The 23,544-nt window shown below is 51.6% G+C and overlaps 1 protein-coding gene across 4 annotated transcripts in view; it reads right to left on the reverse strand.

Moving 5' to 3' along the window:
• LOC138837707 (F-box/WD repeat-containing protein 8-like) overlaps nt 1–23,544 on the reverse strand; it is a 92,365-nt gene that overhangs the window by 2,665 nt on the left and 66,156 nt on the right. Inside the window, exons 8-12 of one of the 4 annotated variants that reach the window (XM_070036658.1) lie at nt 16,833–16,960; nt 8,221–8,394; nt 6,076–6,186; nt 5,454–5,637; nt 3,304–3,591 (exon numbers count right to left, since the gene is read on the reverse strand). In XM_070036658.1, coding sequence (XP_069892759.1) covers nt 5,493–5,637; nt 6,076–6,186; nt 8,221–8,394; nt 16,833–16,960 — 558 coding nt within the window. In that variant the 3' untranslated portion in view covers nt 3,304–3,591; nt 5,454–5,492. Of the gene's footprint in view, nt 1–3,303; nt 3,592–4,351; nt 5,638–6,075; nt 6,187–8,220; nt 8,395–16,832; nt 16,961–23,544 lie in introns of those variants that run through there. The other 3 variants (XM_070036656.1, XM_070036657.1, XM_070036655.1) reach the window with 3 other exon arrangements.

Raw genomic sequence — 23,544 nt, forward strand, 5'->3', positions numbered from 1 at the left:
GTGGGCAGCAAAGGTTGGGGAGGCATTTACAAGATGCTTGGTTCAGCTGCTATCTCCCTACCTTCCAGAAAGTTCTCTGGATACCCAGCCGTGGCTGCTGTTTTGTTTCTCATTCGGTTTTAATACTGAGCATGCACGGTCTCCTGTGCTCCGCCCCAGCCTTGGGTTTGTAGAAACCTAAGATCCCCTAGGAAACATGTTCTGGGGGTGTGTGTGTGTGTGAAAGCCTGTGGGTGTGCCTGTCCTGGTCTGGAGGTTCAGCTTGCTCCTTGGTACAATCCTGATAACACTGTGATAGTGAGCCAGGCTTAGAGCTGGCCTCCATGAGGGTCGGGGGGGGGTGGAGGGGGGAGATGCTGATGCAGAGACGGCCTCCTTGCCCGGGGCTCTGCACACGGCCCCAGAGCCCTGCTCGTGTAGCTGTCCCAGCCCCGGGCCCCCAAGTGCTTTCTTCTGTGGCTGGTTCTTGGTGTTGGATGGTTTACTTTTACGGCGTGTCCTAATCTGACGCTCATCATTAGAAACGTGGCAGCCCATCAGGGTCCCCGGGCTGTGTCTGAGGTTCAAGTTGGTGTTAAATGGCTAAACAAAGGGAGTGGCAAATCAAAGGGATGCGGGGACGGGGGAAGCAGTGGGCTTTGGGAGATTCCCCCCGCCACGGGAGGGAAGCTGAGGTCCGCAGGTTTCTGGTTGGGAGTGGCTCCTGGTGGTGGCAGATGGCAACTGGAGGCCATTTGGCTCCTCCTCACGTGGCGGGCGGCGGTCAGTGCGCGAGACCGTGCTCGGCAGACCTGGTGATCCACGCACCGCCAGGCCTCAGCTCCACCAGGGCTGAGGCAGCAGGCGGGAAGGGAGGCTGGGAATCTGGGGAGACGCTTTGCCAAGTTGACCCTGCGGGCTGGGCTGGGGTTCTAGGAGGTCGCTGGGGTGGTGTGAGGGGCCAACGTCGTCACTGAGCTCCTCTCCAGGAAGTGTCTGGAACCACACCGCTGGCTCCATGCCTGCATGCTCAGGCCGTCTCCTGAGCAGCCTGCCTGCCATGGGCCTGGAGCCACTCCCCTGTGTTCTGATTTGGATTTTTCTAACAAAGGCAGTTCATGAATGCAAAATGCTTTTTATAAATAATAAATAACCGCCCTGGGCCCCCATGCCGGGAGCTCTCGCTGGGGAGACAGAGCTGCTGTGGGCTCGTTCGTGCCCGGTGTCTTTGAAGCTTTGGGCCGTGGTTCATCTAAAGAGTGAAATACAATGAGTGATTCCACATCTCGTGCGTGCTGCTGAGACGCGAGCTCCTATCCCAGCACGAGGGTGCTGTCTAGCCGGCAGGGTTAAGGCTCTGGGGCTCCAGGGTTACCTGGGGCTCTGTGGCCAGCTCCTGGAGTGCTTTGCACCAGTGGTGTGGGCTGAGTTGGTGCAAACCTGCTCTCCGCCTGTGCAGCCCAATTCCCAGCAACCCGCGGGGTGGCTGGCCTTTGATCAGCAAAGACGGAGGGCCACCGCTCCAGGCGTGGATGTGGGGGTAGCCAGGCCATCTGGGCAGTGAGGCCTGTGAGACGGGAAGCAGGTGGCTGGGGAAGGATTCTTGCTACCTGCCCACTGCTGGGCATGCCCAGGAGGGGAGTTCTGGCTGCACAGCCCCGACTGAGGGCAGCAGCCCCCCTGCGCCTGGCAGGGAATACAAACCAAACCAAACAGCCTGAACAGGTGCTGCTTGTGCCTAACTTGTTCTAAGAGAGGCGAATGGGAAGGGCTGGTAACGATCTTTCCCATCCCGAGTTACACGGAACTCGGTGGAATTCAGCACTAAGTTAAATATTTGGAGGCCGCTGATAAGTGGGCACTGGGAGACCAGGGCTGTGGGTGGAGAACCAAGCAGGGCCAGGGGACCCGGGCAGAGGCCGAAGTGGCCTCCAATCTTCAGCCCTTTGCTGGAAGAACCTGGAAGAGGGGTCTTGTCCTGTACTGCCATGCTACCTGAGGGAAGGGCTGGCTTTGAAATGTCAGGACAGTCTGGTGGTTTGTGGCAAGCACGTGAGCGGAGCTTCACATAGAGCTATGGAACAGAAACTTTATAGGAGCGGCAGGTGGAAACTGGCAGCGGGTGACACATGAATTATGGACGGGGACTGGGCAGGACCACAGGCCCTCTGCCCTGGCCTCTGGGGAACGAGTTATTAAGAGGCCAACAAAAGAGAACCCCTTGCTGTTATTTTTGGGTCCAAGTGACTAGAAAGTTCTCTTTGCTGTGCTAACAGGAAAGCATCCATCACAGCCGTGGCCGGGTCCCTGCCCACCTGCGGTGAGGAAGGCTGTGGGGTGCCCTGGGGCTCAAGCGGGCCTCGTTAAAACTGCAAGGGAGCTTGGAGGGTCTGGAAAGCACTGGCTGTGTAGGTGTCTTCCCAAGGTCACCTTGGGGTGGCATGAACAGGAGCCAGGACCACGTCACCCCACTCTGGGGCATCCTCGGGGTCTTTGTCTCCGGCTCTGCCCGTGTGCACAATGGCCGGCAGGCCAGGTGTGGGTGAGAACAGCCAGGAGGGCTGGGCCCAGGGCAGAGAGTCGGCAGGAGACGAAGCCTGGGCAGGCCTGGGGGCGCCTTGGGGGCCGTTCCCCTGGGCAGCAGTGAGGGGAAGGGTGCGTGGACGGAGCATGCTGCCCTGTCCATTTCCAAGAAGCCGCCAGCCGTTGCCATGCCTGGGCAAGGGCGGGCTTTCTCCTTTCTGGGGAAAGAACAGGGCCTCGCACAGAGCCAGGGGCTGCTCCTGGAGGCCCGCAGCCCCCCTGAAGCCCAGCGGGCGGGTATCTGCCGCCGCACACGAGAGCAGCGTGGCCAAGTCGCCGCGGGCCCTGCTTCAGCAGCCAGGTAACCATCTGGCCTGGCTGCCTGGGGTGATGGGCAGGTCTGTGTGGCACACGCGCCACCGCCTGGCCAGCCAGCACCATCAGCTCACCGCGGCCGCAGCTGCTGTTCAAAGCGGGCACCCCAGTCAGGGGAGCTGCACCCCGGCCAGAGCAAGCGCAGCAAGGCTGCTTCAGCCAGCAGCCGGCTGGGGCTGGACGCACCGCCCCCTCCCAGGTGCTTCTCCCAGGGGAGAGGCTCGGTTCCCCTGGGGGAGGACTTCCTGGGGCCATCACCTTCCCTGGCATGGACTGGAGGGCAAGGAAAGGTGGGTCTTGTGGTCCCTGGACAAGGAGCCCCCTCCCCCCCCCCCCCGCCAGCACGACAGAGTGGGAGCGAGCTGGCAGCGTGCGCCCTGCAGTGGGAAAGTAAGCTGACCACAGGAAGTTGAGAGCACCTACTGTGTAATGGGGAGTGGCGTGCGGGGCGGGGGGGGGGGGGGGGTAGGAGGGGGGAGGAGGGGGTGATGCCGAGGCCACACAGCTGACGGGCACTGGAGGTCCAGAGAAGTGCCACCAGAGAAGCTGCGTCACCAGCAAGCGCTGGGCTACATACAGTGGAGCAGGAACACAAAGGCTCTATGGAATTTTGTTGTTTTTGTTTTGTTGGTCATGGGGCTTGAACTCTGGGCCTGGGCGCTGTCCCTCAGCTCTTCAGCTCAAGGCTAGAGCCACTGCACCACTTCCGGTTTTCTGGTGATGAATTGGAGATAAGAGTCTCACGGACTTTCCTGCCCAGGCTGGCTCTGAATTGCAATCCTCAGATCTCAGCCTCCTGAGTAGGTAGGATTACAGGCATAAGCCACCAGCGCCTGGCTTTTTTTTTTTTTTTTTTTTTTTACTAGTCCTGGGGCTTGAACTCAGGGCCTGGGCACTGTCCTTGAGCTGCTTTTGCTCAAAGCTAGCACTCTACCACTTGAGCCACAGCACCACTTCTGGCTTTTGCTGTGTATGCAGTGCTGAGGAATCGAACCCAGGACCTCATGCATGTGAGGCCAGTGCTCTACCACTGAGCCACATTCCAAGCCCCCTGAAAACCATTTTTAACTTTGGTGAGATTTCTGGGTCTCATTTCTTTGAAGCTCTTCAATGAGCTTGGGAGGGGGACTGCTGTAAGATGAGCCGCCCTCCTGAAAAGAAAAGGCGTTTCCAAGCGGGACGGGATGAGTGAGCAGGAGGCGGGGCCTGGGCGGCTTTGCTCAGGGAGGAGTGGGTGATGGACAGCACAGGACCAGTCAGGGCGGGAGGGGCTCTCAGGGGTCTGAAAGGAGGCAGCATCTAGGTCTGGCTTCAGGCTCTCTTCAAGCCCTCCAGGCCTTGGCTAGAGCTGGAGCTCCGTAGCAGGGTGAGGAACAGGAAGCCATCACTTGTGGGCGGTGAGTGAGGGGAGCCCAGGTGAGCACGGCCAGTCACCGCCGGTGCACCTGCAGAGCCTCCAAGACGGCCTCTGGCTCCCTCCCGCACCTCCGTCAACAGCGAAAACCTGTCCTTCACGTTCTGGGAACTGCGGGGCTTCTGCTCCCTTCCTGGGACAGCCACAGGGGGCTCAGTCCCCTTTGCAATGCCCCCTCCTTGCTCCAGCCCCACTCTGGCTCCCCAGGTTTGGACGTTCAGCACCCTCGTTAGAGAAGTGCTCTTTCTCTTTTTATTCCCCTCTAAGGCAGAGTCAGAGGTGTCTGGAATTTCTACAGGCTTTTCCATAATGGGCTTTGTGATTCTAGCGCCACTGCCCTGGGGTTGGGACCTTCTGCTCACTGAGAGATCTGGTGGCCGTCACACAGCGTGTCCGGCGCGTGGTCTACAGGAATTTGAGAAGGCACAAAGTTCTGCACCACCTATGGGCCAGGGTTAATGACAGTGTCCACGGGCCTGACCTCCTCTCCCTCTCTAGCTCCATCAGTGTTCGAGGTGGCTGTGCACGGGCGCAGCCACGAGCTGTGGGTGGGCACTCTCAGGACTGTGGAGAGAGGCTCCTGGTCCCCTGCCCGCCTCCCTGTCCTCACAGTAACCCCGTCTCCCTTCCCCGGAGAGAGTGGCCGCTTAATCCACATTAGAAAATGTTTACTGTGTATCAACGCAAAATAGTCCCAGTGAAATAACTGTATAAATATATAATTATGAGCCATGGTAAAATCTATCTAGAAAAGGCACTGCTTTGCTAAGTGTACATTGGGTGGTGGTGGAGCGGGGTGCAGCTCAGTGCTGATCCTCAGTGCCTGAGTAGGATCTGCAACCCAAAGGAAGGAGGTGCCGAGGCTGGGGCACCTCAAGGACTCCAGGGAGAGAGAGTCCACTGGGCCTTGTGGAGCTGAGGTCCCGGTGCCCAGGACGGGGCCAGGGAGGGTGTCAGGTCCCAGATAGGCCAGGCCGGGCAGCATGTGGAAGGAAGTTCAGTTTGAGTCATTAGTGTGTGATATTCAAAGCCACAGGAGAGAGAGAGAGAGAGAACAGAGCAAGATGAACAAAGCCGGCTGATAAGCTCCAGGGTGGGGGGAGCAGGCGGCTCAAACCTTTGCCACCCAGTGCAGGGCACTGTGGTAAATGGATAAAATTACCTGCCCCGTGTTCTCTCTACTCCCAGGTGGGGTGACTCCCTACACACTGTCATAGGGAAAGGCCAGTGCGAGGTCGTAGTTGTACGTAGCCATGACGTCACAGGACGAGCGGCAGACAGGAAGAGAGCTCTGAAGGGCCAGCTGGTCCACCGCAAACTCGTAGGCATGGATCAGCCCCCGGTGTCTGGAGGAAGCAAGGGAGCACAGGTCAGGACAGCCTCTGTCTGCAGGAGGTACGTGTTATACAGGTCTCCCGGGGCACGCTGTGGGTCAAGCAAGAAGACGAGGAGGCCTCAGAGCGGCTGCTTAGAAGAGTAGCCCATAGTGAGATCGTAAGCAGCCCCTGCGCCCTCCTGCCCTGGTCCTGCCTGGGCTGGCCCCGACCTGGGAAGCAGAGTGCCTCCCTCTTGGCCAGGCTACTGCCACCTCCTGGTCCTCCCTGCACAGATGCTGTGGGCGGCTGGGGAGCACATCCGGGAAGCACCTCGTACGCATGCTCTGGGCTCCCCTATAGCCAACATCGCGTTCCCAACTCCTACAAAAGGGGGGCCAGGCCTGGACACAGATGCGGCTGAGGTGGCATCAAGGCAGTTTCATCAGCAAGCCATGGTTAGCATCTGACCTCCTGTGCGTGGCGAAGTTGTCCAGGTCGGAGTTGCGCACCACCCTCTCATAGGGCACGTGGGCTGTGACGAGGCTGTGGCTGTTGAAGGCTACGTGGCGCACAGGGTGTCTGCAGACAGAGGAGAGACGCACCGTGAGTGTGCGTGGAAGCACAATGGACACCTGCTCTGTGCTCGGAAGCGGACTCACAGCAGAGGCGGAGTGTCCACAGGGCCCTGTCCCGCCTCCGCTCCCGAGGCGGCTGGAGATCGGATCGGCAAGGCACTTGTGTTTCAGGGCCTAACGACTCAAGGTGAAACCGACCATCTGTGTGCAGGGAGGCCTGTCCCCTGTCTGTGGCCCTGGCTGGAAGGCCTGGGGTGGGTCTAGGGTGGGGGGAGCGAAGGGCCCAGTGGGCCCCATGGCTCTGTGCTCTGGGGGGGAAAGCATGTTCCAAGGATCTGGGAAGGGGACATTGAGTCTGTTTGCCAAAGCAGAGACTTCTTCCATCCTACAGCACTTCCTGCGACCACAGCACAGAACCAGGAAATGCCAGGTGGCACGGCGTCGCAGAGGGCTTCCCAACTAGCAGGAGGTAAGCTGTACCCTTCTAGAAAGCAGCCAAAGCGAGGGCAGGATGGGAGACACCAGTCAGGCCGGCTGAGAATGGTACAGCAGAGGACGGGCTGGCTGGACGCAGGGGAGGCCTCAGGTTGGAGGCGTAGGCTGGGGAGGCTGGGGGAGGAGAATGACAGGGAAAGGCCTGGTCTCGGCCTGACTGCTGGTGCCAGACAGGAGGATGATGGATGGAGTAGACGGCTGCACTGGAGCTTAGGAGAGCAATGGATGGGTGGGGCTCCTGGACTCTTGACAGGCCCTGCAGAGGGAAGGGATCAGCTGGTGGGTGAAAACGCCCCTGGGGAGGGAGGGGACAGGCAGCTGCTGGTGCTAGCTGTGGCAGGACCACAGCTAGGGGAGACCTAGCCTGGACCACTCGCCTGGCTTGCCCTGAATGGCCTATAGGAAGGCACCGCACCACAGAAACCAGCTCATTGGGAAACAGCCAGGCAGGGTCTGGCCTCCAGGTGGAGAGCCAGCAAGGTGCCGGGATTCCAGCCTTGTGATGCCACCTAGTGGCCACACGGTGAATCACCACGGACTTCAGTGGTGACAGGTGCACTGCTTCCCAGACTAAGACTTGCCACTGGAAGGCTTTGTTCCTGGTCTCCTGATTATGCTCATGTCTCTAGAATGTGGGTTTGGAGAGGCACTGAAAGAAAGCCAGGGAGGGAAGCTCTCCCGCACAGCCTCTACTGTGAGGTTATGAAGTAGGCTCTTGCTGGTCTTGGGGCTTGAACTCTGGGACTAGGTGCTGTCCCTGAGCTTCTTTTGCTCAAGGCTAGTGATCTACCACTTACTTGTGCCACAGCACCACTCTGAGCTTTTTCTGAGAAGCTTATTGGCGGTAAGTGTCTCATGAACTTTCCTGCCCGGGCTGGCTTGGAATCACAAACAATCCTCAGCTCTTCGCTTCCTGAGTAGCTGGGCTCAGGAGCGCGAGCTACTGGCGCCGGCTCGCAGGGATCTTGTAAGCAGTTGGCCTCGTGTGTCATGGCAGGGTGTGGGCTCTTGAACCCACCTTTGCTTTTCATCGGTTCTTCTTGGCGGGAGAGCGGTTCCCACCTGTCTGCCTGTGCGTGGGATGTTGTCTATTTATCTGCTGAATAGCTGCATTAAAGGCTGAAATGACAAATCTCTCCTAGCTGAAGCATCCAAACAGCCTGAGGAAAGCCCTAGCAGTACAGAGGTGACACATGAACAGAAGGGCTTGCAGGCAGACAGGTGTCCTTGGCCCTCAGTGGGGTGCCACTTGGGCAGAAAGGTGTCCTGGGGCACTCCGACCCCTTGGCTCTCATTGGGGTGGGTCACATCCTGCCCAGCTGAGGTGGTTACCTACATTTTCCAGTTACCGTTCTGCCTTCCCAATAAGATGGTGGAATTCTAAAATGACAGTAGAGCACTCGTGAGAAATGGCTGAGGGCAGGCTGGGCATAAAGCATGGCATACTAAGATCAGAGCGGCTGCACCTGCAGGCCTCAGTGCCCTCGTGAGAGCCGGCGCTGGCACTTCCAGAAGGGAGGCCCGGGGGGCGGAGGCACCTCACCTGGAGTGGGCCTCCCACAGCTTCTGGTTCATGCGATAATCCCACACGGACACCAGGCCTTCCTCGCCTCCACTCACAATCTTCCAGTCGTCCATCTGGACGGCAGAGACCCCCAGCTGGTGAGCGGAGAGGGACAGGGCGATTTTATCAGTGCGGAGGTCATGGATCCTCACCCTGGAGAAGGAAGAAAGGGAAATGGGGTTAGCACTACTGCCCAAAATGACCAAGTCCCTGACATTCCTCAGGTGGGAAACTGGGTATTGTGAGTGCATTACCATCCTGTGGTCATTTAGAAAGTGTGAGCCGGGCACCGGTGGCTCACACCTGTAATCCCAGCTACTCAGGAGGCTGACATCTGAGGAACACAGTTCAAGGCCAGCCCAGGCACGAAGGTCTGTGAGATTCTTATCTCTAAGATGTGACTCCAGCCTTGACCAAAAAAGGTCAGGGACAGCTCCTAGACCCGGAGTTCAAGACCCAGGACTGAGAAGAGAGAAAGGACCGACTCTGTCCAAAGATCTGTACAGCAACCTAAGGCGACTGGACAAAGAAGAAAGAAAGGATCAAGGCTGTCCAAAGACCTGTGCGGCAGACCCTCTCTCCGTGCTTCGACTATCCACATGAAAGCAGGGACAGAAAAATTTAGCCCAAGTACTTTTTCAGTGTGTGTTTGGTGAACAGGGTGTATTCTGCTGTGGCTATGTCCATGAAGAGCCCCTGAGCCCCTGTTGGATATTTATAGTCTATAATTTACAGTTTGGCTGTTAAGGAGACAAAAGCAAACATAAATTTGGTCCAGAAGTTCAAAGTTTACCATCTGTTTTCCTGTTGTATTTTAATATTAGCACGGAGGGCTCCAACCAAATAAACAGCTACACCAAGACATATAGCGGCAGTGTCCTTGACATTACTGGCCCGGGCAGACTTGAACACCTCCTCCCTGGCCCAGGAAAAAAGGGGGCCCTTTCTTCTCCCCCTGACATCTTAAGAGGCATTATTCTGGATTCTTGTCTACAGCCAGCAGTGCAAACTCTCCAGCAGGCCAAGTCCACTCAGGCCATCAAATTTACAGAAAGTGAGAAGTGGGGATGGGCCTCGAACGCCTGACGGTGAAATGCAGTGGACCTCGGCCAGCCTGCATTCTCTGCACGCCACGCAGCACTCCACACTGGGCAGCAGGTAGTACAACAAACGGGCCCGACGGCATGCCAAGACGCCAATTCCAGGGACAAAGGGAGCCAATGGGAGCTGGTGTGATCCTCCATCGAGCGGGGATTTCATCAACTTTGCCCACTGAAAAGAAAAATAATTGGTCTGAAAGCTGTAATTGTATTATGTTTAATATTCATGGTTGGGCTTGGAGGACCGTTCCAACACTCCCTCTCTGCAGCCCCTCTAATGAAAATCACACCCTAGGAGGCGGCTCTAGCCCGCCAATTAAAACAAAAGACACCAGAACCTTCCAAAGACTCCAGCAGAGGAGCATCCATCTGATGGCAGGAAAACGTGCTGGAACCGAGGGGGAGGCACGCTCGGGATGGTCCTGTGTTCAGGGCTCTGAATAACTTATTCTAACATTGCAGATGGAGCAAAGGCAACATTTGCGCCCCGTGCGGGCTCTGACAGCAGGCAGCAAGCCACGACTTTCTATCTGTCAGGTGGCAGGAAGCGCGCAGACTCTTTAATTGGGGGCGCAACTTCCTATTGGTTTGGATGAAGCAGTCCTACATAGTAATAAAGCAAAGCGTGTCTGGTGGCAAAGCTGAGCCTGTTCAGACTCTGGCTCAGCAGTTTCATTAAGAAGGCCTGAACTCCAGCTTTATTTCTATCCAAAAAATAAAGGGGACAAGCTACAAGGCACTAAAACACCGTTTGGGGGTTTTTGTTTTTGTGACCAAACTAATCGGGAAAATTAGTTTAAAAAATTTGTTTGTTATTGTACAAAGTGACATACAGAGGAGTAACAGTTACGTAAGTCACGTAAAGAGCACATTTCTTTTTGGACCATGTCACCCCTTCCCCACTCTCTTCTGCCCCCATTTACAAATTGTATAGTTCATTTTCAATAGTGTGCAGTGAGTACCACACTACTGCAGTGGAAAATGAGTTTTTTTTTAAAAAATTAATACAAGATTCTATTTGCTCTCACTAAACCTGAGCTATTAAAGAGGATTTCAAACACCGATTTACGCATTGATGTGGACAGCTTTAATGCACAGCCCCAGCTGGGATGAATGGTTCAGCAACTAGAAAAGCATGAGTTTTAAGTAGACCCACCCAGCTTCATTCAGCTGGGCTTAGTACATGAGTGTTTCAGGTTTAAACCCTCTGAATACAGAACAAAACATCGGGATCATGGAGAGTCACTGCCTGCCAGCACCTGGTCCCTGCCCTCTATAGGCCTGCTTCCTCTGGAGGTCAGCATCAGAGGTCCAGAAGACCTCGCTAAACTCAAACTCCACGGCATCTGACAAGCTGGCCTGAGACACTACCTGAGGGTGGTGATGATCATGGATTGCTGTAAAACAAGGCATGTGATTAATTTAACTCACTTTTGATGAATTACATGCGACTATTCATGTTGCACAAGAAGATGACAACACAACTTTTTAAAATTTCACATACAATTAATACTGCAGCATTTGAAGCACACTGTAGAAAACCTAGAATCTTTAAGACAGTGTGGTGCTGGCATTGGGACTGAGAGTTTACAAAAAGCTCTCAAATTCTTCAAGAACGCTGCTAAGATAGTTCGATGGGAAAGAACAGCCTATACCCGTGGTGCTGGGACAATTGGGTTTGCACGCAACGCATCAGGGGCTACACGCAACGCATCAGGGGCTACATGCAACGCATCAGGGGCTACACGCAATGCATCAGGGGCTACACTCAATGCATCAGGGGCTACACTCAATGCATCAGGGGCTACACTCAATGCATCAGGGGCTACACGCAATGCATCAGGGGCTACACACAATGCATCAGGGGCTACACGCAATGCATCAGGGTCTGCACGCAATGCATTAGGACGGACCCTGCTACATTCACACCCTTACAAAAATCACCTCCTAGTTGGTCACACACCTCAATGTACCCACAAGTCCACAGAGCCCTCAAGAAAATGTGGTGGGAAACCTTTGTAACCTTAGTTAGGAAATGGAATATTGCAGATCACATATCCAGTATGGGACTGGTATCCAAATAAGTAAAAAAGTCACAACTCAACAATCAAAAGGCAAGACAACTACAGACAAGGTCTGGATAGTGGCCTCTCAGAAGATGTGGGAATGTACATGAAAGACAGGGTGCACATAAAAGACAGGGTGCACATGAAAGGATGCCAGACACCACCAGCATCAGGAAATGCAAATGCAAACCACAAGCAGGCCCTGCTGCACATATGTGAGGATGGCTATGATGAGAAAATGGAACCCTTGTAAGGTGTATGGGCATGTAAGAAGCACAGTCACGTTAACAAAGAGCCTGGCAATTCCTCAAATGGTTAAACAGAATCAACATACAGGCCAGTAATTCCACCTCCAGGTACATACACCCAAAGGAAATGAGGACACACAGAAACTTGCACATGACAGCTGAAGGGGAGTGCAGCCCAAACGCCCACCTAGCAGTGAACGGTGGGCAGTAGCTGAACTGGCCTCATTACAGTGGGGCGTTTGGCCACAGCAGAGAATGACAGACAGGACAACATTTTGTCCTGAAAACACAATACCCAGTGGAAGAAGCCAGTCACAAAGGAGCGTGTCATTCCATTTGTATGACATGCCCAGTTCAGGTAGACATGCAGAGAAAGAAAGCAGATGAGGAGTGGCCTAACACTGGAATGGGGGTGAATGAACTGGGAAAGGGCCAATGACTACTGATGAGCACAAGGTCTCTACTTGGATGATGTACCTGTTCTAAAATTTACTTTGAGGATACTTGTATAACTCATTAAAAACACTGAATTGTGTAATTTAAATAGACGAATTACATGGTAAGTAAATGCTAACTCAATAAAAAAAAATTACACCTAAGAACATGGAAAGGCGTCCTGTAGGATTTGTTGGTTCAGTGAATGTTGCCCTAGCAACCTAACAACAGCTTGCATCTATCTATAGCACTGACTCTCATTCGGGCTCTTCCCAGCAGAGCAGCAGTAAATGCCTCCATTTTCTTTTCCTTTCTTTTTTGTTGTTGGTCATGGGGCTTAAACTCTGGGCTTGGGCGCTACCCCTGTGCTCTTCAGCTCAAGGCGAGCGATCTACCGCTTGAGGCACCAAGCCACTTGCGGGTTTTCTAGTGGTTAATTGGAGATAAGAGTCTCACGGACTTTTCTGCCCGGGCTGGCTTTGAAGTGTGATCCTCAGATCTCAGCCTCCTCAGTAGCTAGGATGACAGGCGTGAGCCACCAGCGACCAGCCCAATGCCTCCATTTTCTACCCCAGATCTCACTGGTGAGGAAGAGCACATGGCAGAAAGCCTGCGACCCACAGAAGCGCAGCGGCCTAGGCTGCTCACAAGGAGGTGGGGAGGTGTAGGTCTGAAGGTGGAGTGGTTGTCTGACCATCACTGGAACCGATTGGTCAGCTACAAAAAGGCCTGGGAACTCTAGCAGGCAGACTGGAGCCAACAGGCAGAGGAGCAGAGTCCGTCCCAGGGGGGGCTCTGCGGGAGGAGTGCCTCACTTCCCTGCCTTGTCTTACAGCCCAACACAGTCAGTGGTGGTGCAGGAGGCTAAGACTCTGACAGGAGCTCCATCTTTCCCGACCAAAGGCCAATTCAAGGAGCTTTGCAGTCCAAGAAATGGGAGTTGGGGGCATGGGGGGGGTCCTCCTCTTCTTTGTGGCTTTCCTCCCAAGCACAGAGATACATGCAGGTAAGATGGAGAAAAGCTATCCTTCATCTGCCCAGAGTACCAGAAAAAGGCATGCCAGAAGGCTAGCATGCACAAGTGTAAGTGTGCTAATGTAGGAAGTTGCAGGAGGGGAATCTCATGACACCGAGCATACAGGACACAGCTGACACTCTGAGAACTAAAATTTCGACCTCTGCCAAGTCTTGGCAACCTCTGCATGGCGTATGTGCAGGACTGATGAGCACACAGATGTGAGGCTGCTGCAGCCCTGGGCACCAGTCTGACTGGCCATGCCATAGCAGAACGCCACCTTCCTCACTGCACCTGTTTTCTGGTCTACAGGAAAACTCATGGCTCAGGTGACCTCTCCTCACCTCCAGCTCTCTACTCGCCCTGCTTCACCACCTTGTACCCTGGAGACGGTAACAGGCTACGTATTTTTCTCATTTTCCTACTCCCCAAAGTAAAAGTGCTTGCAAAATTCCACTCATATTTGCAAACTACTCAAACTGCTTTCCTTAATGAAGTTATTTTTCTCTTAACTGGACTTTTACTTACTTTTAGCCTCCGAGTCATTCCTACGTGACTTGCAAAGCACTGGGAAAATGCACTGTGGCCAAGGAAGTCTGAACTCTTTAAACTGAACGGGGAGGCCTCAGCTTCAAAATGCAAGGATAGCAAGGGCACAGTTCTCACAGCATCTGACCAGGTTCCTTTTGAAGCAAAACACAAGCTGCACGCCTGGGAATGCTCCTCTAATGAAATCTTACCCACAGGACAGAGCCTCTGGGGAAAAGAAGGGGAGACTTCACTTAAACATTTGGATGCCTGACTTTTTCTCCAGATGTGCAATTTTTATTTAAAAAGCATTTACTTTTTTAGTGTTTTGGGGGTTTGAACTTAGGGCTTTGTTAGCACTTGCTACACAGGTGCTCTACCACTTGAGCCATGTCTCCATGTAGCTGGATGAAAATTTGTGCACCCCTATCTGGGCCCAGCTTTTCCTGCTGAGGTTGGAGCTCATGAACTTTTATGCCTGGGCTGGGCTGGGTCGCCTCTACCCCTCCATCTTCACCTCCCAAGTAGCTAGTGTTTAGTGTTACAGCCTTCAGCTACCGTGCTGTTTTTAACCTTTGTATTTCTATTACATATTGTGGAATCCAGAATTTTAATTTGTGAAGAGTTGGGTTTTTTTGTTTTGTTTTTTGTCGTTCTTGGGGCTTGAACTCTGGGCTTGGGTGCTATCCCTCAGCTCTTCAGCTCAAGGCGAGCGCTCTAACACTTGAGCCACAGTGCCACTTCTGGTTTTCTAGTGGTTTATTGGAGATAAGAGTTCAACAGACTTTCCTGCCTGGGCTGGCTTTAAACCTTGATCCACAGATCTCAGCCTCCTGAGTAGCTAGGATTACAGGTGTGAGCCACCAGCACTCAGCTGAAGAGTCTTCTTACACATGAAGCTAAACCTGACATGCCAGTTGTGGTCAAACAGACTAGTACCAGCACTAGTTACGGGATACTTTAACACTTTAACCGCACCCCCACCCTGCCCATCCCCGAGTCTAAGTCTCTTGCCTATTCTTTTTATTGTTGGTTGTGGGGCCTGAACTCAGAGCCTAGGCGCTGTCCCTGAGCTCTTTTGCTCAAGGATAGTGCTCAATCACTTTGAGCTATACTACCACTTCTGGTTTTGGTTAATTAGAGATAAGAGTCCCGTAGACTTTTCATGCCCGGGCTAGCTTTGAACTGTGATCCTCACATCTCAGCCTTCTGAGTAGCTAGGATTACAGGTGTGAGCCACCAGCACCCAGCTTCAACCAGTTCTTTTCTTCCACAAGACTGGGAGCTTTTTTCAAACATAATATTTGTTTACTAATAAAAAGGAATTAGCCTGCACATTTGGACCTGAGCAGAGGGCATGGAGCTCCTGTTCTGGCTGTGGGTGAAGAATGAGGTGGGCTTGCTCCTCAAGGAAAAAGGCAGTGCAATCTCCTCACTGCCAACTCCACACGCAGATAGCTGTGGCATGCACAATCCCCATGCGGGCGGTCACGCATGACCTTTGGCTGTGAGCTCACTGAAGTCTCTTCTCCAGAACCCCATTTGGTTTCCTAGGACTCTTGTTGTAGCTGAATGCCCCAGTGCTCAAGCCCTAAGTAGCACCTGGGGGCCCCAGGAGCTCCCTGCTCTCCTTGGCTGGAGCTACTTGTTTTCAAGATATTGCAAGTGGTCTTGGATAAGCTCAGAGTGTATGGATTCGTTCTATTTGCTGCACCACACACAGAGCTACCTACAGGCCCAGCTCTTAAAAGCTGAGCTGGGTGTTGGTGGCTCATGCCTATAATACTAGCTACTCAGGAGGCTGAGATCTGAGGATCATGGTTCAAAGCCAGCCCTGGCAGGAAAGTTTGTGAGACTCGTATCTCCAATAAAGCACCAGAAGACCACAAGTGGCGCTGTGGCTCAAGGAGTAGAGCACTCACCTAGAGCTGAAGAGCTCAGGAATGGCGCCCAGGCCCAGAGTTCAAGCCCCATGACCACCACCACCAACGAGAGAGAGAGAGAGAGAGAGAGAGAGAGAGAGAGAGAGAGAGAGAGAGAGAGAGAGAGAGAGAGAGAGAGAGAAGCTGAGTCCAATGTTCAACCCTTAAGCAGCAGAACATGAACCATTTTAGGTCTTCAGAAAAAAAAATGAGGTGGGGGGCGGGGGGAGGATGGGAAGGGGAAACAAAGGAGGAGGCTACAATGCTTGATAAGAAATGTACTCATTACCTTGCCCATGTAATTGTAACCCCTCTGTACAGTATTTTCACAATAAAAATAAATAAAAATTTAAAAAAATGATATAATACTTTTTTCCACATTACCTTTTTGCTATATACAAAAGGGGGTGGGAAGCTAGCAGAATGCAGATGGGGGGCTGGATAAAGTGGTTACTGTTGCAGACTGCTGCAGTGGCCCACGGGACAGGGGTCTGGGACTTGGCATGAAGGACAGCCCACCTCCTGAGTGCAGCGGCCCACCACCTGCAGCCCGGGGCCGGTCCAGGGGAGGGCGCCAGCAGCCCCTGGCCTCTAGCCACGCTACCTCTCCTCAGGGCACAGGATCAGACACGGCAGATAACCAGCCAAAAACAAGCAGAAAGAAAGAAAAGAAAAAGACAAGGGGAGAGGGGCAGGGAGGAGGAAAACCTAAAATTTGGACTCCAAGGGTCTTTTCAGACACTTCTAATCCTTTCATGCTGATGGCTCCCGGAGCGTCCATGGCTGGCACCGGACCCTGTGCGGGGAAAATCCGACTCTCTAAGCCAATGCGTTAAGAGAAGGCTGCTAATCAGCTAAATAGAAACTGGAACCCGTTCCCATCAAGTCTCGTTCCCCATCACCAGAGGGACACCGCAGTGTTCTGAAATACACTCTTGACATCCTTTGGCAGGCAACCCTGTTTTGTTGAACATGATTCATCCCTTAGGTTATTGTTTTTAATATTAGAAAGTGAGCTTTTAAATGCCAAACAAATTGTGCAGCAAGGGGACAAGAGATATTCCAAGTGGTCTCGCTGGACCTCCTACCAACTGTGTTCACCAACTGGCTGAACAGAACCCCATCCTGTGGTGCTTAGAAATGGAGCAGACATATTTGGATCCAACGATTACCTAATACAAGCCTCTGCTCTCCAAGTCGTGGGCTGACACGTTCAATTCAGGTGGACAAAGCTGCAACGTGGCGGTGGAGACCGGCCAGCACACACTCAGACGTACCTCCTGTCCATGTTGCCGCTGACCATGAGGTGGGGAGGGCTGTCCCTGAGGTTGACGCAGGTGAAGTCACCCAGTGCATTTCCGAGCTTTGACAGGCACCGCTCTGCTTCCAGACTGTACACCAGGATCTGAGAGAGGAAGCACACATCAGAGGACCGCTGGACACTCCATCACTCAGGGCGTGAGCAGCCACCCTGTTCTTGCTGACCACCTTCTGCTGTGCATCTCCTGGCCACCTCCAGGTCACTGCCAGGACTGGGATACAGCCACCAGAATGACAACAGGAAACGCAAACTAACTCATAGGTCACTAAAGAAAATGCCAGATGGGGAAGTTAGGTCCCCTAAATTGTACTTTCTTTTTTTAGTGCCAGGGATTATTCCCTAGGATCAAGACCAGAGGGTGCTCCATCGCTGCACTCCATCCATCCCTAGCCCAGGTAGCCCAGTGTTTGAACAGAAAAGAGAGTTCCTGGCTGCTTAGAATGAATGGGAAGGGCAGGTACCAAGGGCTAGGCCAGCTTGCAGATGACCCAGGGAGGGCTCTTTTTCTGTATCTACATCATAGACGGTAAAGACCGGGGCGAGGAAGGGGCAGGAAGCAGGGGCAAGGAAGATGAAGCCTGCTGGGCTAACCATTTGGTGATTTCTGTAGACTAACCTGCACTGGCGCCTTCTTCTCCCACCCCTGGTGGCGTAGGAAGCTCTGTTCTCTCAGGTGTGAAAGGTGTGGAGACAACACAGCCCTCATCTTGGCTGCTCCACTCTTCTCTCCAGCAAAGGGGGAGGGAGAGGATGACTCACAGGAAGCTTTCTGAAGACTACTTCAGCAGTCATTAAAAACTTGACTAGTTCAGTTCCACTCCATTCAGTTCACAGTAGTGGCTGCTCTGGATCACCCGTAGGTGCTGAGCGCACAGTCCTTCCCCTTGCTAGTACCCACACCCCTCCCTCAGTAGTCATCTTTCTGCTGATCACGCAATACGTGTTTTAAATGAACCACAAACTCCCAAACTTTCCAGTAATGTTACAATGAACTTTTCTCAGCATATGTGGAATCACGTGCTTTCCTTTTCTTGTTAACTTACACATTTATCACACAATGGTGTTGATTCGTACACTGGCACTGAGGAAGAAAAAAGCAAACCATTTCTGCTTTGAAGGCCACCGCTAGCACACATGCTAACAAGTGATTTGGGGGAAATTTCTGGTCGTAGAAACCCATAATCCTACTAACAGCTCTCACTAAGAGCATCTAGATTTGCGATCCAAAATCCCTTCTTACTTCATGAAGACTGGAGAATAAGCTGGGTCCCTATCAAAAATGGAATGGCATCAAAAACATCTCAGATTTTTTTTTTGGTCAGTCATTGGGCTTGAACTCTGGGCCTGGGCTCTGGCTCTGAGCTCTTCAGCTCAAGGCAAGTGCTCTACCACTTGAGCCACAACACTGCTTCTGGTTTTCTAGTGGTTAATTGGAGATTAGAGTCTCACGGACTTTCCTGCCAAGGCTGGCTTTGAACTGTAATCCTCAGATCTCAGCCTCCTAAGTAGCTAGGATTATAGGCGCGAGCCACCAGTGCCTGGCTTACATCTCAGATTTTAACTATTTAAAAATAACCAAGCTGGGCGCCAGTGGCTCATGCCTGTAATCCTAGCTATTCAGGGGGCTGAGATCTGAGGATCACAGTTCAAAGCCAGCCTGGGCAGAAGAGTCCCCAAGAGACTCTTACCTAAAACTACTCAAAACCCGGAAGTAGTGCTGTGGCTCAAATGGTAGAGTACTAGCATTGAGCATAAAGAGGTTCAGGGACAATCAAAAGAAGAGCATTCTTCCAAGTACAGAAAGAATCAAATTTTCCTCCTTCAACAAATCATCTTAAAATTAAAAATGGCAACCTGATGGTATACTATAAAAATAATATTCTGTGAATATTTCAAAATAACTAAGAGAAGAAAGAACCTGATTGCTCCAACCTGACTGTAAATGTCTGAGTGACAGGCATCCCCCCCCATCAGAAACTACATATTTGTATGTACACATTAAGTATGTACACAGACTACACGAACATTTAGAAATGTGTTAATTTTTAGAAGTAATTTTTACCCACTTATTACAGCAATTTCAACAACTTGAACTCTCCCTTTTCTTGCTTTTTAAAAAGTTAAACTTCTGCAGCATGAAGGGAGGCCTTCAGCCATAAGGGGTTGATGGTAAATCTAAGGACTGAAAGCTGGTATCGTCAGTATGTCTTTACTTTTTCTAAAAGTTCTTTCTTGACAAGTGGATGAAATCATCTCTGTGTGATATAGGAGGACCAAATCCCTTGCCAAAAAGACTGCCAATTCATCATAAAGACATCTAAGTCAGCAGTCAAGTATTTTCTAAAATGTTCAATAATTCAACAAGTCAGAACTATGCGAAGAGAACCTTTACTATTGTGTTTAGTTAAAGACCACAGAGATTAGAAAACACATTACCATCTTCAAGGCAGGCCTTCCATGTTAGAAGTCCCTTAACGCCCTTTACCATGCTTCTTCCCTCCCTCTTTCTCTCCCTCCCTCCTGCCCCCACTCTCTTTTAATAAGGTTGAGCAAATGGGACTTCATTTTATCTGATTGCCACAGACTAGTCACATTAATAATTCATGCTCGCACTCTCCTTCTTGTTAAGACTATGCATTAGACTAATTTTTCTCTTTATTGCTCTAGCTGGGCGAGTCAACTCACAGCCACTTGACTCATCCTCAGAGGTGTTCAGATACACTGGGAAGCTCCCCACGGCTGCACTGCTGGAGAGGATGCTCCACGCTAATGTGGCCACCGACTCCTCGCTGTCATTGAGGTTGTTTTCTCTTAGGCACCAAGTGTATGTTATGGGTGAGTTTCCACAGTGATTACAGCAAATGTGTACTGAAAGATTCTTTAAGAATTACCCAGCCGGGCGCTGGTGGCTCACGCCTGTAATCCTAGCTACTCAGGAGGCTGAGATCTGAGGATCGCGGTTCAAAGCCAGCCCGGGTAGGAAAGACCGTGAGACTCTTATCTCCAATAAACCACCAGAAAACCGGAAGTGGCGCTGTAGCTCAAGTGGTAGAGCGCTCGCCTTGAGCTGAAGAGCTGAGGGACAGCGCCCAGACCCAGAGTTCAAGCCCCAGGACCGACAAATTAAAAAAAAAAAAGAATTAACCCAAACAACTAACCCTGGTGGGACAAATGACAGTCCTGCAGAAGCATCTGCTACAGGGCAGAATCACAGGAAATACAGGGCAGAGTCACAGGCCAGAGAGAGAGAGAGAGAGAGAGAGAGAGAGAGAGAGAGAGAGAGAGAGAGAGAGAGAGAGAGAGAGAGAGAGTGTGTGTGTGTGTGTGTGTGTGTGTGTGTGTGTGTGTGTGTGTGTGTGTGTGTGTGTGTGTGTGTGTGTGTGTGTGTGTGTGTGTGTGTGTGTGTGTGTGTGTACTGGAGCTTAAATTCAGGGCCTCCAGTCTTAGCTTTCTTGCTGATGGCTGATGTTTCACCACCAAGTCATACTTCCAGTCTAGCATTTTGCTGGTTAATTGGAGATAAAGAGTTTCACCAACTTTTCTTCCTGTTCTGGCTTTGTACTGTGGTCCTCCAGGTCTCAGCCTCCTGAGCAGCTAGGATTTTAAGTGTGAGCCACTGCCACATGGCTAGTATTTCCTTTTCCTTGGCTCCCAGGATAGAGTCAGTTTGGTGTGGACGTTTTCAGAAAGCACTGGGGATTAAACCCAGGGCCTTCCTCTACCATTTGAGCCACACCTTGATCCTTCTGGTTTTGTCTCTGAGGTAGGCTCTTACTAATTTTGCTCCTGCTGGCCTTGAACTCATAACTCTCTTGATATAACAGGTGTATACTACAAGTGGCTGCTTTTAGATTTTTTTTAAGTGTGAATGTCTCTCTTTTTATGTATGTGCATAAACTGTCCTCTGCATGGGGTTACTGCTTTATAGTTCAATTTTCCACTTTTCGGTGCCTACAGGTAAACCTCATTCTTTTGGATGGTTGCAGAATGTGGAAAATATAATATATAACATATATTATATAATGTAATATATACATATTAATTCCACACTGATGGGTATATTATGTTTTTTGTTTGTTTTGGCAAGGCTGAGGACCAAACTTAGGCCCTGCGCTTGCCAGGCAAGTGCTCTTCCACTCAGCTAAATGCTCTTTCCCTTTTTTAACAAAAACAAATAACACTGTAACTTACTCAGTAGCCAGGTGACAAATATTTGGTTTTCATCTCCTCTGCATTAGGTGTTGGAATGGACAGAAACAATGAGAACAAGCAACCCACAGCCTGCTGCCCTATACTGGGAACCTATCTCTAAGGAGACCACCATCTGGGTCCTAGAGCTTTCATTATAAGCAGTAGTAGTGAGGTGGGAGGCAATGACCACAATCCAACATCTGGAAAGCTCAGCAACTGCCCCAGCTGGGCAGGCTTGCTCTTGCTCACATGACCTGAGTTGTTTCAGGTATCCAGATGCCATTGCTTTCCACGTAAACCACGACAGAAAAGGCTCAAGGCAAGCCATCTCCTTCATCCTGCAAGAATGGGAGTTAGCACCAAAAACTTTCCCTAAGTGTCTGTCTGACATGAGAAAACAGGAGCCACCTCCACACAGAGATCCCCATGAAGATTATGGCGCCATGCTATGCTAGAAGTTGGGCTCTGTACTGATGAACAAGGAGGAAGTTCCATCCTGTTCCCTTTAAGTGTATCTGAGCAGCGAGAGGCCTTGGCCTACAGCGGCTGCATGGGGACAGATGGCCCATCCTCTGTACCCTGCCCCACCTCTCCAAGGGGCAAAGATGGGTAGAATACCTCTTCCCAGTAGAGCACTTTAAGAGCTCAGAGGTCATTTGTCCACCACCATTTTCAAACAGGAAGTGAGAAAGAGCCAAAGGTGAGGAGATGCTAGACCAGACTAAAGTGGAGCAGAAGACCTGGCTGAAAGCCAGGTCTCTGAGAGCAGACTTCTGTCTTCCTTCTGCTCCCTGGTAGCTCTCCTCTGTCACCACCACATGTTATCTTCTTTTTCTGAGGGGAAAAGTCATGCTCAGAGACCAAACTCTGGAGCATTAAGCCAATAAACCTCATGTTCTCCTTTCCACCCACTCAAGTGTACTCAGCCTCTCCATGAAGCCCTTGGCACACAGAGTTCTTGCATCTACACGCTTCATCTGGTGTTCCCATGGGCCATCTTGAACTCGGTGTTTTCTTCCTCTCTTTTCTGACGATGAAGAGTTCCTGAGGAGGCTGTGATCTCATCAGATCAGGTCAGCTCAGTTACCAAGTATCACAGCACACATTGGAGAATGCTCCTCAGACTTGGAGCAGAAATCCTACAGCCTGTACAACTGTCCATCTATCCCTCCATCCTCCCATGTAAACAGCAGCAATAGCCTGGCAGGCTCAGGTGCTATGTTTGTCACATACTCCATCTTAAGCACTTGTGTCTATATTTGGAGATAACTGACAAGTCCATACCAGGCAAAGCCAGCACTCAGCCAGTCTGAGGCCCACAACTGCATAAAAGGATCCGTTATTGCTTAACACACCACCACCTTCTAGATGTTTGATCTTGCTGCTGGCCTAAACAAAAGAGCTGCTTTATTCTAGCCCCAAACAGAAGGAGGCTCTCAGATGTCTTTCTTCATAAAGCGCTCAGCCTTGAGGTCTGCTGGTAACATGTGGAACAGCACACCTGAAGACAGGCTGAGAAGGCGGGAGAAGACCCTGCTGGTCACGACATAGCCTTCCAACACCGTGTGCTCCCAAGGAGTAAGGCATTCCCTGGGCCAGGAGCTAGTCTCAGGGCTCCTGCCAGAGCCAGGAGATTGGAGAGCTAGGGCGTCAGGAGACCCAGTGTCTGGGGAGCAAAGAGAATACCAGAATGGAGATGGCCACATACAACTGAGCCCCTGTGGACATTCAGTAAGAAGCAATCTAGGGGGAAATCCATCCACCCGCCTGTGGGGAGAGCCACCTGAAGTGGTGGGTGTGCCACTGTACAGCACAGGGCTAGGATTTATGTATTACACCACCAAGGGCCAAGCCTAGGAATTAAGGTCCTCTCAGCTGGGTATCATGTCTCCCATTGGCTGAAGAACCTCCTCAGGAGAAGACCACCTTAACTCAGACCTCCAGAGACCTACAAATAAAAACCAGCCAAGTATTAGCTGATGGTTAAAAAAAAAATCCAAATACAGAAAGAAATAATTTATTGTGAGAGGAAAAAGCAAACCTCCAAGCATATTAGATGTTTATCAGATAAAGGATATAAAAAATGCACATCGATTGAGCTTACAGGAGAAAAGGGAGAAGTTGCAGCGCAAAAAACCCGATGAAGCAAATTTGAAAAACAACATAAAATTTCTATAAATTATAAAGTCAAGGATGAGCTAAGCAGGAAATAAGAGTCCAAGAGAGAATGTGTGAGCTGGAGGATGCAGTGGAGGAATTACTTAGAATGCAATTCAGAGAGACAATTCTGAGCATGTGGTGAATAGCGCAGAGAGAGAACATGCTCAGGGAACACACATCAAACCCGAGTTGTTCTGTTTTTCCAGACAGAAATAGCAGAGGAGTTTTCAATAAAACAATGGATGAGCCGGGCGCCGGTGGCTCACGCCTGTAATCCTAGCTGAGGTGGCTGAGATCTGAGGATCGCGGTTCAAAGC

This window comes from Dipodomys merriami, unplaced genomic scaffold (assembly GCF_024711535.1).
Source record: "Dipodomys merriami isolate MVZ:Mamm:240054 unplaced genomic scaffold, mDipMer1.0.p SCAF_274, whole genome shotgun sequence".
Taxonomy (NCBI): domain Eukaryota; kingdom Metazoa; phylum Chordata; class Mammalia; order Rodentia; family Heteromyidae; genus Dipodomys; species Dipodomys merriami.